Here is a 16996-nt window from a genome sequence, read left to right as displayed (position 1 = left end):
TTTTTGTAATGATATGTTAAATATGGAAAGAGATTAGATGTGTCTTTAGTGCAAAATTAATTAATAGTCAAAAAGGGAAAAGCTTAAGTCAACTGAGGACCCAGCTGGACCTGGCTTGGGCAGTCCTTGTTTGGCATCAGAGAAGGTTGTGACAACAACCTATCATTTCTAAAGTCAATGTTTTTGTTTAAAGAAAGTTGCATGAAATCAAGAGTTTTCTTTACATGCTGAATGACTAATCTGTACAGCACTACATGCAAGGAAACTACATTTTTTGTAATTATTTCAAGGGCTGCTTTAATAATAAAATCACCAGGTTTAGCTTCAGTAAAGTTTTTTTTTTCTGTGAAGAGTCCATGTCATCTTAACTGGAAATCAAGCAATTAATTATTGGCAGATATTTTTTGTTGAAAACATAGGGCATGATGCTTTTAAACAAAAACATTCAGATCTGAAGACTTTTGTACTGTAACTGCTCAGGTTTTTGGCATTCTTTCCCTTAGTACATTGTTCTTACATTTCATCAGAGTTAAATCAGTTGCCCTTTTAAAAATTGTATAACTATGTTTCTCTAAATTTGAAAAGTTTAATAAACACATATTGTTTGTTAGCTGTTGATGGCGCAACACTGATATATAGAAAGGCAAATGTCCCTGTGTCAATGAGCTTAAAATATAATGTAAACAGGTAATATAATTGTGGAATTAGTAAGCCAAAAACCAAGGGGAGAGGGTGAATTCACATCAATAAGAGTCCCTTTTTTATATTCAGCAATTTTTGGTAGAATTTAACTTACACTAGTGAAAAGTCAAGGTAGGGAGATTTTTATTGGAAATCTACAGAATGGTTCAGTAGTAATTTGAATAGCATGGAGACCTCTTGATTGCTTTTCCTTCATGTACAATGAAACAGGTCTTTTAACATATTTATTCATTTATTGGGTATTATTTAAGATTGCCTCCCTAATGTACAATGTAGCACTGCTATACTGTAGGTTAGTACAGTAGGTCATATATATTAGTAATAAAGTTGTTCATAGTTCATCTATTATAGCATAGTTTTCTATTTTATTCCTTAACCAATGTATTCCTTGTCACATGCTGGCTGGTCCATCAAGGGAAGTCAGGCTCAGCTTTGCCTGTGATGAAGCAGCTATCCTCCAGCTGGTCCTGATTCAGTAACTTAATTGAAGTTATTGGATACGATGTGAAATGAGAAACTTTTTGTTTGCCAGGAACTAAGTTCAGGATTCTGTGTGTTTTTTCCCTCCTCCTGCAAAAGTTGATGATGATATACATTTACTATGTATTTTTAATTTAAGTTTTATATGCTTTTTGTGTCTAGGGAAGAAATATTTTAAAACACTTAAAACAGGGAAAGAGTCTATCAGCTTTAGTGCAATTTTTCTTTATTACTCCCCTGGGTACACTCCAGCATAAGGTCAAGAGGCTTCCTTAAGATCATATAATGAGAAGGCATTTCAGCTGAATTTAGAACCAGGAACTGCTCGGCTATAACCACTCGATCACAGTGGAGCAGAGTTGTGAATTCTTTCTAATTTGTATGTTTTTCTCCTAATCTACCTTGCCAGACTAGATATTACACTGAGATGTAGGATATGATTAATTATTTTGTTGTTTAATTCTTCAAGTGTCTTTTGTTTGGTGTTCTGTTTTTTTTTTTCTTCATTTGATGAATACATAGCAGGGATAATATGATATCTTGTACTGGTATACACCTCCCTATACCATGTCTATGCTTGAAAGCTTTAGGGTGTTAAAGTATCCCTTCAGTGAAAGTAATTTACAGTATGATAGGTGCTACTCTTAAGGGTTTATAAACCCCAAACTGCAGTGACCTTATACATCTTTCTAATTATGTATTACGTAGTAAAAGCGTATTCGTACCTAATAAAGTGGGATTGTACGTAAAAATATTTTGAAACTATTTTATACTGACAAAAATAGATTTCATGTTACTAAACAGAATTGTTTATGTCATGAATTCTCCAATTAAAGAATATTTTGTAGTCCTATTCAATTAAAATTACAACTGAACTCTAATTCAGTTAACAGGAAGGTTAATATGTACAATATTTTACAAGTATTCCTCCTTTGAATATAATGAAAGGATGAATATCTTCAATGCTCAGAAAACAGAAATACTGCCTTAGAATCTGTTATGCATTTTAGTTATTTCAGATGAAGTCAAGAATATAATTTTATTTTCTGCAGGTTATTAACGCAGCTTTAGCTCTTGCTGCCAGACCAAAAAGCCAGGTGGTAAAAAACAGCATGGAAATATATAAGAGCACATGGGAGAATCGCATACATGTTCTTACTGAAGCTGTGGATGACATTACAAGCATTGATGATTTTCTTGCTGTATCAGGTATATTATTTTTCAGAATCTGATTTTTTTATTTTAACTTCCCTGTTCTTCATTTAAAAAAAATGGAATTAAGTATATTCTCACTTCCCTAGAATCCAACAGGAAACCAGTGGGAGATTAGTCTGAGTAAGGATTATAATTAATATTCTTAATAGCTAATGTAGTGCCCATCTTCAAAAAAGGGAAGAAGGAGGATCCTGGGAACTACAGGCCAGTCAGCCTCACCTCAGTCCCTGGAAAAATCATGGAGCAGGTCCTCAAGGAATCAATTCTGAAGCACTTAGAGGAGAGGAAAGTGATCAGGAAGAGTCAGCATGGATTCACCAAGGGCAAGTCATGCCCGACTAATCTAATTGCCTTCTATGACTAGATAACTGGCTCTGTGGATGAGGGGAAAGCAGTGGATGTGTTGTTCCTTGACTTTAGCAAAGCTTTTGACACGGTCTCCCACAGTATTCTTGTCAGCAAGTTAAAGAAGTATGGGCTGGATGAATGGACTATAAGGTGGATAGAAAGTTGGCTAGATTGTCGGGCTCAACAGGTAGTGATCAATGGCTCCATGGCTAGTTGGCAGCCGGTATCAAGTGGAGTGCCCCAAGGGTCAGTCCTGGGGCCGGTTTTGTTCAATATCTTCATAAATGATCTGGAGGATGGTGTGGATTGCACCCTCAGCAAGTTTGCAGACGACACTAAACTGGGAGGAGTGGTAGATATGCTGGAGGGTAGGGATAGGATACAGAGGGCCCTAGACAAATTGGAGGATTGGGCCAAAAGAAATCTGATGATGTTCAACAAGGACAAGTGCAGAGTCCTGCACTTAGGACGGAAGAATCCAATGCACCTCTACAGACTAGGGGCCGAATGGCTAGGCAGCAGTTCTGCAGAAAAGGACCTAGGGGTTACAGTGGACGAGAAGCTGGATGTGAGTCAGCAGTGTGCCCTTGTTGCCAAGAAGGCCAATGGCATTTTGGGATGTATAAGTAGAGGCATTGCCAGCAGATCGAGGGACATGATCGTTCCCCTCTATTCGACATTGGTGAGGCCTCATCTGGAGTACTGTGTCCAGTTTTGGGCCCCACACTACAAGAAGGATGTGGAAAAATTGGAAAGAGTCCAGCGGAGGGCAACCAAAATGATTAGGGGACTGGAACACATGACTTGTGAGGAGAGGCTGAGGGAACTGGGATTGTTTAGTCTGTGGAAGAGAAGAATGAGGGGGGATATGATAGCTGCTTTCAACTACCTGAAAGGGGGTTCCAAAGAGGATGGATCTAGACTGTTCTCAGTGGTAGCAGATGACAGAACGAGGAGTAATGGTCTCAAGTTGCAGTGGGGGAGGTTTAGGTTGGATATTAGGAAAACTTTTTTCACTAGGAGGGTGGTGAAACACTGGAATGCGTTACCTAGGGAGGTGGTGGAATCTCCTTCCTTAGAAGTTTTTAAGGTCAGGGTTGAGAAAGCCCTGGCTGGGATGATTTAGTTGGGGATTGGTCCTGCTTTGAACAGGGGGTTTGTCAAGGTTCCTCCCCCACTCTGAACTCTAAGGTACAGATGTGGGGACCTGCATGAAAACCTCCTAAGCGTACTTTTTCCAGCTTAGGTTAAAACTTCCCCAAGGTACAAATTAATTTTATCCTTTGTCCTTGGAATATCCACTGCCACCATCAAACTCTAACTGGGTTTACTGGGAAACATAGTTTGGACACGTCTTTCCCCCCAAAATCCTCCCAACCCTTGCACCCCACTTACTGGGAAAGGTTTGGTAAAAATCCTCACCAATTTGCACAGGTGACCACAGACCCAAACCTTTGGATCTGAGAACAATGAAAAAGCATTCAGTTTTCTTACAAGAAGACTTTTAATAGAAATAGAAGTAAATTGAAGTAAAGAAATCACCTCTGTAAAATCAGGATGGTAGATACCTTACAGGGTAATTAGATTCAAAACATAGAGAATCCTTCTAGGCAAAACCTTAAGTTACAAAAAAGACACACAGACAGAAATAGTTATTCTATTCAGCACAATTCTTTTCTCAGCCATTTAAAGAAATCATAATCTAACACATACCTAGCTAGATTACTTACTAAAAAGTTCTAAGACTCCATTCCTGGTCTATCCCTGGCAAAAGCAGCATACCGACAGACAAAGACCCTTTGTTTCTCTCCCTCCTCCCAGCTTTTGAAAGTGTCTTGTCTCCTCATTGGTCATTTTGGTCAGGTGCCAGCGAGGTTACCTTTAGCTTCTTAACCCTTTACAGGTGAGAGGATTTTTCCTCTGGCCATGAGGGATTTTAAAGGGGTTTACCCTTCCCTTTATATTTATGACGGGGTTGGACTAGATGACCTCCTGAGGTCCCTTCCAACCCTGATATTCTATGATTCTATAATTCTATAGCCTTCATGTATTATGTCTCAACACAGCACCCTTCTTCTCATTCCATGCTTGGGCAAGATGCAATATGGCATTTGAAGTGTAATCTTCTAGGTTTTGTGACTATAAAGACATTTTCTTATTGGAATTCAGAAACATTTTCAGATAGGCTCAGGATGTCTTACGCGTTTTTAAAAACAAATTGCTGATTAGTGCACAGTCTGTTCTTAAATACAATTATTTTTGTGGGTGTTTAAAAAGCCAACGGAAAATGGATGTCCAAATACTTTACTCAGCTAACAAGCCCTTTCCTTGCCCTCACTAAAATAAATAAATAAATAAATAAATAAAAATGTCATGTACCTCAGAAGGGTCTAAATGTGGTACTTACACAAAACCAAAGCCACAGCAAGGTATAAAGAATGTATATTGAAATGCCAGTGTACTCATGACTGTTACTAGAGCCAAATCCTTGTTTTGGCAACCAGTTTCTCAGTGAGGTGTGTTTAAGGAATTTGCCAGTCTTTTCGGGCATGCGCTTAGTCACTTGTTGGATTTTTGTATAAAACAAGTAGCCACAAGTTTCCAGTTGGTGATAAATTCTTTTAATTACAGCTGGGTAAATTTGAGCCTACCATCCTGATGTCAGATTTACAAAATACTATTAGGAAGATTTGATATACTGTGTTCATGAAAGTTAACTGGTTGTTCTCATTACTTAAATAAAAATTACCAGGCCTAAGCGTTTCCTTTATAGAGAACTGTATTGGTTCATGTTATCAATTTGTCCAATAATTTCAATATAGAGCAATGCTTGAGTTACTTTATCTTACATGGGATGCCAAAAGCCCAGCTAAGTTGTTCTAGCAGCCAGGCACAGGGATTCTAGCACCCAGACAGTGTAGCCACAACCCCTATGCTAGGGGAGAAGGAAGTGGAATAGCTATTCCTACATCTCTGTGTCACCGGAAAATTCCCTTTTGGAAAGAATTTTCCCATGGGTGTTTAGCCAGATTTGATTTTTGCTTTGTGATGCCTGAGCACTGCTGGGTCTGATTTACCATTGCCATGTACCTTGTGTAATCATGCACACCAGAACAAGGTCAGTGCAAAGCTACCTGATGGGAGTGGAATTGTTTTGACCTCATTTGCACTGATGTAAATGACTACACAAGGTGTAAAGTAACAATGAATTGGGCCCCCAAATTTGAGTTCCCTTATCAAAATGTGTAAATTAGGCTGCAGACCTGTTTGGTCAAAGAAACAAATACAAAGAAAACAGCTACTAAAATAATATGCTTCCCCAGACTGTTTGTATAGCTTTTTCACTCTTTTTCACTCTTCACATTCATGCTAAGATATATTTCAAATGCTTCCTAAATGACTAGAGGTACTGTACTAGTTCCACATTTCCATTTTGTATCTCCAGGATAGAAATATCTGGTCATGAAAAATGTACTTTTAAAATAGTATTCACTAAAGACATATTCAATATTAATAAACTGTATTTATTGCATTAATAAGAGTATTCAGCATCTAAACAGAGGATACAAACTAGTTATCTCATTTCTGACATATGGGCCATATTCTTCCACCTCTGACACCTCTGCAGCTCCATTTAAGTCAACAGAGTTGCTAGAGCATAAAGGCATAATTTGACCCAGTATGTCTGAGCAAAATGTAACTATTTTCTTACTGTTAGTGCACATTGTGCCAAGCCTAAAACTATCTTGGTGAGTGCAGCCACAGTTCCCCATGCCAGTCATTGGGACCAATTTGGATCATGCAGCAGTGTAAAGCAGGAGGAGTTTCACTGTTGTCAATGGAATTACAGTAGTTTGAAATCATTGTAAGTGGTTATTTATTGAATGGGTAGATCCACTCTGTTATAAAGAGAGTTAGCTTGGATAACCACTGCCTTAAAAAGGTTCCTAATCCCTTTGGGAACAACACATTCACTATAGAAATTGTAACCTGCTGGAAGTAGAATTCTCATGAGTAAACCACACTCTTCTTGGCACTAGGACATTGATGGAGCCGACCTAATTTTGTGCTTGGAGACAGAAAGTTCCCCACTCTCCTGGCAAAATAATTTTATTGAGATAATTTTTACTTGTGTTGCTTCTCTTTGGGGATAGGGTATTTTTTAAGGATGTCACCAGGGGCATTTCCCCACCAAGCAATAGTAAATTTGTAGGACAGTTCAGGAATGGTGCTCTATCTCCAGCTTTTGTAATCTTCACCTTGAAATCACCAGCAGCAGCAGTATCTGTTCACATTGTATTTCTATTGTGCCATGGAAGAGAATCATGGAGATGGCCCTATTTCAGAAATTCTATGACACTTCTACTTTACAAATACATTATTTTAAGTATTAGCTAATTTTTTAATCAACATAGCACTCTATTGGCACATAGTGGCTCATCAAGTGGCATTACGGAGTTTAATTTAGAAAAGGGATAAAATATGAATTGTCTTAAAGTTCTTGGGTCTGTAACATGAAGTTCCACGTGCCTTGACAGTATCCTGTTTGAATAATTTTTTTTATTAAAAATTATGTTGTATCGATCCTGACAGAAAAGATATTGCACTAGAGTTCAGAGGGTTTTTTTTTTAAATTTGGGATGCATTAGTTGATCTTGCACAGTATATTTCATGCAGTAAAAATAACATTATCTAACATTTCAACTTTTTAAAACTATATTTGTGTGTATTATTCTATACGAAACAAAAGTTATGGATTGGCCCCAAAGTAAGAAAAATGATATACTGGTAAATCCACAGCAGCTAGGGAAACATTGATATATTGGGTTCCTACAACAGCTATACTTGAGACTATCTAGAAGATTAACTCTCGCATATGCCTAGAATCAACAACCCATCATCATTCATGATAATATTTAATCACATCCCTAATTTGAAGAAGATGTTTAAGTTCCATTTCAGCACAGGCTTAACTTTAAGCATGTGTCCTGGAATAGGGATGGATTTAAGCATATGCTTAAATGCCCAGCTGAATTAGGGCTGTTGAGCTAAATTCCTTCCCTGAGCTCTGATTCTTTCTGCTGTTGTTTTTTCACCATTTCCTTAAATGGGATATTTAATCCCAGCCTTGCTTTTCCTGGGTGATGTAATCACTTTCTGCACATATAATGTGTGTACAGTTCCTGTATTTCACATAGAATAAAGTCCATTCTGCAGCTGATTATTCCAAGTTGGTTGTTCCACAAAGAAGTGGCTAGATAGTTAATCCTTATCTGTTCATGAAACCATTTTATTGAGTGTGTGTGTGTGTGTATTTATAAATTATATAATCCCTCATCATATAGCACATATTACATATCTAGCTGATAATGAAATCTTTCAGATCCATAGATATAAAGGAAACCCAAGCACAGCACAGCCCAGCCAGGTGTGACTGTACTGTACAGCATTTCACTTTCAGGCTCCATACATAGCAAATGCATTTACTTCACTGAAAAGGTTGGTCGTTCTGTAATAGTAATGCCTGTGATCCTACGTCCTATCTCTATGCAATGAGAAATACGAATTCCCCAGGATACAGTATATCAGCATTTATGCGATCTAAGAAAAGAACACTTTAGTGAAACTGTATTTTCAGAGTTCCCACAAGTTCTTGGAAAATAACTGTGAGAAATGAAACCCCCTGACACTTTAAATATTTCTAAATAATTGAATATGTTCAGCAAAAAATGAAATACATTCCAGACTTTGATATCTGCAAGCAAATCTTCATGCTGATATGTGCATTTTATGTTTCTATAATAAAGTGCATATAAATTCTGCTCACTGACTTAAATGGAAAATTTAATGGAAGCGAAGCACCTAACCTGCTAAATCTTTTTTTGTGAACTGGGGCCTAAAAATACAGTATCCTAAATTGTGCAAGATGCTTAATGACCATTGCAATTTACTGTGATAATATATTAGGAATTGAAAAAGATGCTGAGGAATAGCTACAGTTTCCAGCTTTTAGGATCAAATCATTAGTCCAACACAGAGTCCAAATAGCTGGGAAGATGCAAAGACAAGCTCTTCCTCCCCAAACCCTCAACCCTGAGGTGCAGGTGCCAAGGTTCTTCATAGAGGTTATTGTAGCCCAAAGGCTGAATACCCTGTAACGTGTCCCTGATAAAGGGTAGAGTTGGAGAGACCAGTTGGATCCATTTAGCAGTGATTAATCTTGCTCTGTTCTCACGTTTCCTTGCCCACCTGTATCCTGCCTTCACCCACCACTTGTGCGCTCCTACACAGGCTCCTGGAGAGCTGAGCTCCATGTCCATGTTCCTGAACAGCTCACACACACTTATGCAAGAGAACTATAACATCCCCAGTACTAGTAGTTGTGCAGGCTCGATTTGTCCCTTACAGAAGAATATTATTTATAGTTAGTTCATTTAAAACCACTTCAGAACACAAACCTCTTCATTCCTGGGGCTACTTGTCCTCGAGTAGAAATGAACAGAGACCACAGGAAAAAGAAAATGGAATCTGCTAGAATTTCCACTGGTGCTAGATCTAAGTAAGTGTGGTTCCTGAGTTAAGGAAGGGTCATTTAAATGGCTCATGACCTCCTGCAGTTGCTAGACTTAGCCAATGGTAAGCAGTCTCAAGTTTGTGCAGGAGCATGGAGCCAGATCCCTGGCCACATTCTTACTCCACTGGGCCCCTTCATCAACACAAAGGGGTTGGAAAACTAGCATACTTGGTCAGCTGGTGATTCTCCCTGTAGAAAAATCCTTGCATTGTGTAGAAAAAGCTACATGGGGGTCCAAAACTAACCTCTTGTTGCCATGGGGATCAGGGAAGCCAGACCTGAGGATGAAGGCCATGGATTCCAGTGCATGTGTTCTTTCTGTCTTTTTCTTTTTTCTTTCTTTCTTTCAAAATTATGTATAATCCTGCCCAAGAAATCCAGCCAGGCTGAGTTAGCCCTCCAGCTCTCTAGGTAAGACCAGTCACCACATGGTCAGCTCTGCTCTGGCTGCTAGTCCAGGGCTACTGCCTGCTGTGTGTGTGTGTGGATACTGGGGTAGGAGAATACAGTTTGGATTTTAGTACTGTATAGTTGTGTAATCTGCACCTTGAACCCTGCACCCATTTGTGGTGAGGGGAAATCCTGGGACCAGAAGCAGCCTGACTCCTGCCTGAAGAGGATCCTTGCCAGCAGAGATCAGCCCCTCTGCAGTGACCGAGGAGTCCAGAGTTATCTCTGAACCTAAGGAGCATTCATAGAGTTTATGAGTGCACCATCTTTTAGTTAGTTAATCAGGGAAATTATTTTGGGGACCCCCTACTCCCTGAACTGTGTCCTCAAGCCAGGGAGTAAGGGTTTGGGGATTTTATAACCTGCTGCATATTAAACCTGTGGAGGGACTTACCACCTCCTCCTCCCACTTGTGAGTCTTTTGGGTTGTACTGAACCGAGTCAGCCATACTGCTAAAGCACTGCAGAGAAGATATCATGGTCATAGGTCATCAAGGGCCCCAACAAAGTACGTGTACCAACGGGACACTGATCTTACATTTGCCACATCAGTCATGTGACTGGAGGAAGTCATGGGTATTATCAGCGTGGGCCTAAGAATAGTGTTTTACCCTGTTATGTTACATTTGTCTCCTGTTCCATATAATTACTGTGTTGAATATATTGTATGTGTTTTTGTTATTTCTTGGGAGCCTCCAACTATCTGGCAAGTAAGTGGACATTACCCTGTGGTTAGAATTTTCCTCTCATGCTGCCCTGGTGACCCTGCCAGGAAGGAGCAAGTGTGGGACGGGAGGCACCGCCAAATAAATTCATAGGGAAAAATAAAGAAGCTACACCCTGCTGAGTGGGTGGCAGGATTCAGAAGAACCCAGACCTGCCCATCAAAACCTGTAAGCAGATTGGCATTAAAGAAGGTAACCGGGTGGAGAGGGAGCACTACATTTATAAATACCTGCAATAGTGTTCCTCAATCTATAGGTATATAAACTCCTATGCGGTTTCATTAAAGGTGGAAGGATAGCAGAAATTACTGAGCTGGTGGTTTGTTTCTTTTAAAAAACAGCAACTTTGTGTTGGGTGAAAGGATCTCTCCCACTGATCATTATAGCTGTAGGATGACTGTGAGAGGTGTGTGACCTCTCCTGTATAAAACTACTGAGACTTTCGTGCCTCCACCTCCCTCCTGTTGTTTTGCAGTAGGAGGGGAAATACTTAACCCAATGTTCCTCCCTTCTTCTTCTTGGCTTAAATTCACTCCGAATTTAACTAGAGAGATGATGTTTAACTAGGGCATATGATCTTTTAAAATTTATTGCCATTTCTATCTGACAGGAAGATTTTGTTCAAGAGGTCATAGCATGTGCTAGCATGCTGTGACTTTGCTGCAAGGAAGGAGGACTTTCCTTGTGGAACAGCCTGTATGTCTTTGCATTGCAGCAGACTTCCTAGGCTAACCGGTGCAGAGGGGATTTAGAGCTGGATAGAGCTTATGAAACAATAATATTGGTTTATTAATGCAAGAAAGCTTATTTACCAAAACCCACAATAAATTGACTTAGAAAAATATGAGAGGACATTGCAGTTTTAAGCTGTTAGAGTCACATACTCTTCTGTGCTCTTGCTGTAGTGTTTTTACTCCTTTACAGACATGGAGCAAAACATTTGCAATCTGCATTTGACCACTGAATTATTAATAACTCATTAGCCTATTATCAAATCAAAACTGGGTAAAATTTGTGGGATTTGTTGATGATTGAATTAATGAAATATTACTCATTTTGCAAAATTGTAGTGTGACATTTTGTTTGACTTTACAAAATCACCATAATTTGCAAAAGTTTCATTAAATTACATTTTCTTCTGACTTCTGTAAAATCTTCTCAAAGGTGTTTCTTATTTTTGTAATTTAATAAATCTGGTGAAAAACCAAAAATTACCAGTTTCACTGTATGTGAAAAATGATTTGTATAGTTCTTCTGGGAGGGGAGGGCTTTTCAATGGGAGTCAGGAACCTAACTTAGACACTTTTTAAAACCCCACTAAGCACCTGTCTGTGATCGTTAGGCACCTAAATACCTTTGTAAGTCTGGCTCTGAGGCTTTTGGAACATGGGGGAAATGTGCTTCAATGTAAATACCTAGTTATGCTTGGTCAAAGTAGGGTACTGAACAAAGAAGGGTAGCCCTGCTTAGCAGCATGCCAGCACTACTTATCTTGCTCACACAGGTGGCACAATCTCAGCAATTGTTTTAGGACTGGGTCTAGCATAAATAATTGCAGAATAGAGCGTGTAGCTTATTTGATGAACGATTCTCCTCCAAGTAACTTCTCATCTCCCTGGCATAGACATGTACAGCCTGGTATTATTTTGCCCTCTGTAGAAGGTCAGCAATGTTACCTGGATTGATCAGCCTGTTCTGGAACCAGCATCAGAGCCTTTCCATGGCTTACAGAGCTCAGGAATACATAGGGATTTTCTGCTGAAGTGGTCCCAAAAACTTTATGTCTAGCACTATCCATGTTAATGTGAGGAAAAACGGAGTCCATTTTCTAATGTGTTAAAGTGTTCAACTCTGTATCTCCTGGTGTGAAATCTGCTTTTTAAATTTAAAATTTGCCTTTTGAATTTATTGAACATTTTTTGGCCTAATTAGATACTTATATCTAATTTAAATGGCACGCTTCAAATAGCTTTCAAAAATTTTTGACAAGTAGAACATAAGTTAAAGATTGCTATATTAATAGGAAAAAAACTTTCATAAATCTTTGGGAAACTAGCTTTGAAAGAATAGAAGCTCTATTCTTTTAGTGTGTATTATGCCATCTGGCTGAGCACAGGTGCATTATTCATAATTCTTCACACTAAGTAAAAGCAGATACTGTAGCTTAACTACTAATGATATGTAAGCATAGGCTCGTAAGTAAATAAACATTTCTCCAGTGACTTTGCAAAAATTCTTATAGTTATGGTAAACAATGTTTAGAGCAGCTTCTTTAGGTACCACTTTCATCAAGGCACTTAGACCCAGATTTGTAAAGGTATTTAGATACCTAACTCCCAGAGGAGTTTATAATCAGGCCCATAAGCACATGTTTATAATCAGGCCCACAAGCACACGCACTTACGTCCCATTGAAGTCAAAGTTAAGCCTGTGCTTCAGTGCTTTGCTGAATAGAGTTCTCTGTCTGACCATATCAGCTGTTTATTTGGGAAGATTCCTATTGTCTTATATATTATTATTAAACTCCATCTTAAATACATAGTGCAAAATATTATGTCATGTGTTTTGTTTTGTTTTTTCTGTGCAAACCAGTTCAAGTGTATCCCTTAAGTACATAAGAGCTGACACCATATTGTTTTCAACAAGGGTGAAAAATTGTAGTTCAAATCTGTTTGTAAGAAAACTTTAGAACATAGAGCATGGGTGTAATCTTGAATTCTAATGCTCAAATATCATTAGCTCATGCAGAGGGAATTGGGTGGAGTTGCTGTGGTGGGTTGAGGGGACCAGGAAAGCTTGGAACAAAAGTGGCATAGGTGAGCTAAAATAAGGATCATCATTGTCACATTTTAATCTGTATTCCTCCGTATCGTCATTAAAATTAGATAACTTACTTTGTGTCTTGTCCTTCCATAAGAATCTCAATAATCCAGGTTTCAGAGTAACAGCCGTGTTAGTCTGTCTTTGCAAAAAGAAAAGGAGTGCTTGTGGCACCTTAGAGACTAACCAATTTATTTGAGCATGAGCTTTCGTGAGCTACAGCTCACTTCATCGGATGATTTCCTTAGTAAGTATGACTGGAATCCAGCACCTGTGGTTAACCTCTCTCCAGGGGCTATAACCATACACAGCAGTTACCAGCCAGCCTTTACAAAGGAAATTGCATTTATTGTTAAGGTAAAAGCATTACAGGGAAAGCCATATAAAAACAATGAATGAACCTACATACATACTAAAAGCTTACCAGAGGTCACCCCATGTCCAACCTAGGGCTCTGGGGGGTATCAGTCTTTCCTACCCCACAACTGGGGTAGTTGAAATGAAACATGACACTTAGAACAAAATTAACGACTTGCTCTCATTCTGAATGTAATCCTTTATTTTAAAAAAAATATGTTGATGTCCACAGAATAAAGAAGGTATCTTGACCTTGTGACAGAGTGAGAAAGGAAACTAGGAAAAGTGAATCAATGTTTTGTACCCACAGGAAATAAAAAAAGAAACTAATTTGGTACTGATTTATTAAAAAACAATTATAAATATTAGTAAAGCACTAAAGAAGAATGGGATTACTGAATGAGCCATATTTTTCTAAACCCACTAAATATTGGCATTTTTTTCTATGACTTTTTTGGACTTTCTTCTTCCGTTTCCTTATGTTCATAAACTTGGAGAATTTTTCTATTTGTCTTGTTTTATTTTTATTACTAAAGTGAATTTACTACGTCAGTGTTAATTCATCTCTAACCCCATTCCCCCCTTAAAAAACAGAAGCTCTTAAAAAATTTAGGAGTTTAATGAACAAGCCAAGAGGACATCCAAATCCAAGTAAATTCAAATAGATACAAGCTATTTGCAAAGTAAAGAATGCAATTAATGAATTATATTTTTAAAAAGTCACTGTGATTATCATATATTATAAATAATTATAACATTGTTCATAGCCCTGGTATAGCTGTAGTTCTCAAATAACAGAGAATCCATTGCAAGCTATTGGTTTCGGTTAGCTAATTTACACAAGGAAAATGTGGGTATTAATCTTTATAACTCAATGACATTAATGTAAAAGAGAGATGCATCTACTTATCATGGTAATGTGAGATTTTTTTTAGAATGAAATCAGTAAATTGAATATACTAAGGCAACTGATGCATATATTCCCAGGAGAGACTAGTTTTAATTGTAGGTTGTAATTTTGTTTTTGTTGGTAGGTTGTAATTTTGGTGGGTTTCTTTTTTTGGTAAAGTATTCTGTCTTTTTCCTTCTTATTTTACCATTGCTTTCTCTTTTTATGAGCTATATATATTCAAAACTGAGGAGGGTATGGCAGAAACACATCTGGGGGTATTCATTTTCTATTGTTGATTTTTTTTTTAGTTATTTTACATCCTTTAATCAAAGTAGTTGTTGTTAACATTTGAATGTGTGTGAGGGAAAAAAAATTGTCAAAACTTTCTTACATTAATAGTTATATATTCACCTCTCCTGACTCTAAACTGTTATACATATTGAAAATTCAAATTAGAATTCCAGTCATGTAGAAAATAGTCTACCCCGGCTGCTATCTTTTAACAAAAGACAGACAAAAAACATATTTTTAAATGATCTAGTCTATAGCTTAACATAACTTATACCAGTATTTTTAGTAAAACAAGCATTAGCAATGCTGAATGTGTCTAGGATTGGCAGGACCTGTGATTGTTTTTTTGTTGTCTCATTCAGATTTAGACGTGTAGAATGCACACTTCTTGCTCGATATATCTAAACTTGCAGAGGAGATAAGCTGCTTTAAACATTTCTCAAAACCTGTTATTGTCTTTTGGCTTCTGTTGCAGGAACAGAAACTTTTGTTTTGTTTTCTGAGAGTACTGTTTTCACTTCTGAGCAGAAGCCTGTCTCTTAACATCTGTCTCCTTGAAAATGAAGTTTCTTTAATAGGTTGTTCTGTGATATGCCATTTGTGTTAAGGGATGCCTCTCCAAAATCCATCCATTATCCATTCCACTGTAAATATCCTTGCCTAGATCTTCATTAATTTAACTGTTGCAGCCTTCTCCTCTCTGGCCTCCCACATCACATCCCTGGGTTTCAGTCTGTCAAAAATCTACCTTACCCTCCACTGTAGCCGCATCCAGACCCTTTCTAATCCTTTTACTGGCTTCCCCGTGCCATCAGCATCAAATTCAATTTCTTTATTCTCCACTTCAGGGTCATACACACCATGGCTCCTCTTTATATTTTGGTCCTTGTCGTAGATTGCTACAGGTGGGGATGGAAGGCTAACATCCCTAAAGGGGCAGAGTTAACATTGCAGTGAGTGGTATGTAGTGCAGTGGTTATCAAACAGATTTGATCATGCCCCCCTTCTTTGTGTGTGTGTAGCAGTTTATGCCCCCGCCACATACATACAAATATTGATTAAAAAAATCAACATGCAACTCTAACTAAATGTTAAAAACAGTAATTCAAACATTCAAATGGAGCCATTTTTTCTGTTGCATGAATGAGCCAACAATCCATTGTTAGAAGAGCAAAACTGCAATTGCGGTCAATGCTTACAATCAAATGTGCACACTGCGTCGTAGCAAATGCAAATGGATTAACGTACATACGGCAATGACTTTGTGTAATTCTATGCAAGCTTAACAGAAATCTGGCAAAATGCACAGTGTCCTCTAGAGTCAATGCAGAGCACCATCTGAAGACCTGATGGGTCTGGAGGAATCAGCTTTGCTAGTTATTCATTTCTGGGGGTAAAATGTGCTCAGTATGTTTCCCTCCACCAACGCTTCTCATGCTCCCCACCCCCAGAATACATTCTGTGCCCCCAGTCAGGTTTAGAACCTCTGCTGTAGAGTATGGTAGGTTTGGTGAGAGTCAAGTGTGGGCTTTTGGCTGTAGAAGTGAAGGGTGTGTATTGTAAATGGCTTAAATTTTCATTTCTGTGTTTTGGGGCATTTGTCAGAAATGTTATGCATAACTCTACTCCTTTAGGGATGTTAGCTTTCCATCATCACCTGCAGCAAACTACCACCTTGCAAAGAACACACTGCTTTAGCTACCGTCCACAACTATTATTATTATTAGTTTGGTAGAGGGGTTTGTGGACAAGGCTAGATTGAGGGGGCAGAATTAAGGGTGCAGTCTGTGATGGATGATAAATGTATGTGTAACATGAATGTCTAACTCTAAAAATTTTAATTTGTTAAAAAGCAATACCTGTTAAATCTAACACAAAGTGTGTATGTATCGTTATTTTATAGGTAGTCTTTCAATATATGCAGAAGTTGTCTAAGATCCATCGTTCTGATTATTCTGTTAGCACATGGCTCAGTAATATGTTCCCTGCCACCCTCGCTAGTGGGTGAAATTGTAGATAGTTATATTTGCATACATCCGCTAAGGTGTGAATTTATATAAAAGAAGAAAAGAAAAAAAAATCCCATGTGAGTTTCGCTCAGCAATATACATTTGCTTTTCTCCTGAGAACTTATTATTTATG

At 38.1% G+C, this 16996-nt stretch overlaps 1 protein-coding gene across 1 annotated transcript in view; it reads left to right on the top strand.

The window, feature by feature from the left end:
- Positions 1-16996, top strand: part of CTNNA3 (catenin alpha 3) — a 928894-nt gene that overhangs the window by 687120 nt on the left and 224778 nt on the right. The window contains exon 10 of the mRNA XM_073353443.1: positions 2235-2391. Within this exon, the coding sequence (XP_073209544.1) occupies positions 2235-2391 (157 nt within the window). The remainder of the gene's footprint in view (positions 1-2234; positions 2392-16996) is intronic.

The sequence above is a fragment of the Lepidochelys kempii genome, chromosome 7 (genome assembly GCF_965140265.1).
Source record: "Lepidochelys kempii isolate rLepKem1 chromosome 7, rLepKem1.hap2, whole genome shotgun sequence".
Lineage (NCBI taxonomy): Eukaryota > Metazoa > Chordata > Testudines > Cheloniidae > Lepidochelys > Lepidochelys kempii.
Note: the sequence above shows the minus strand (reverse complement) of the source record. Positions and strands in the feature narration are given on the sequence as shown.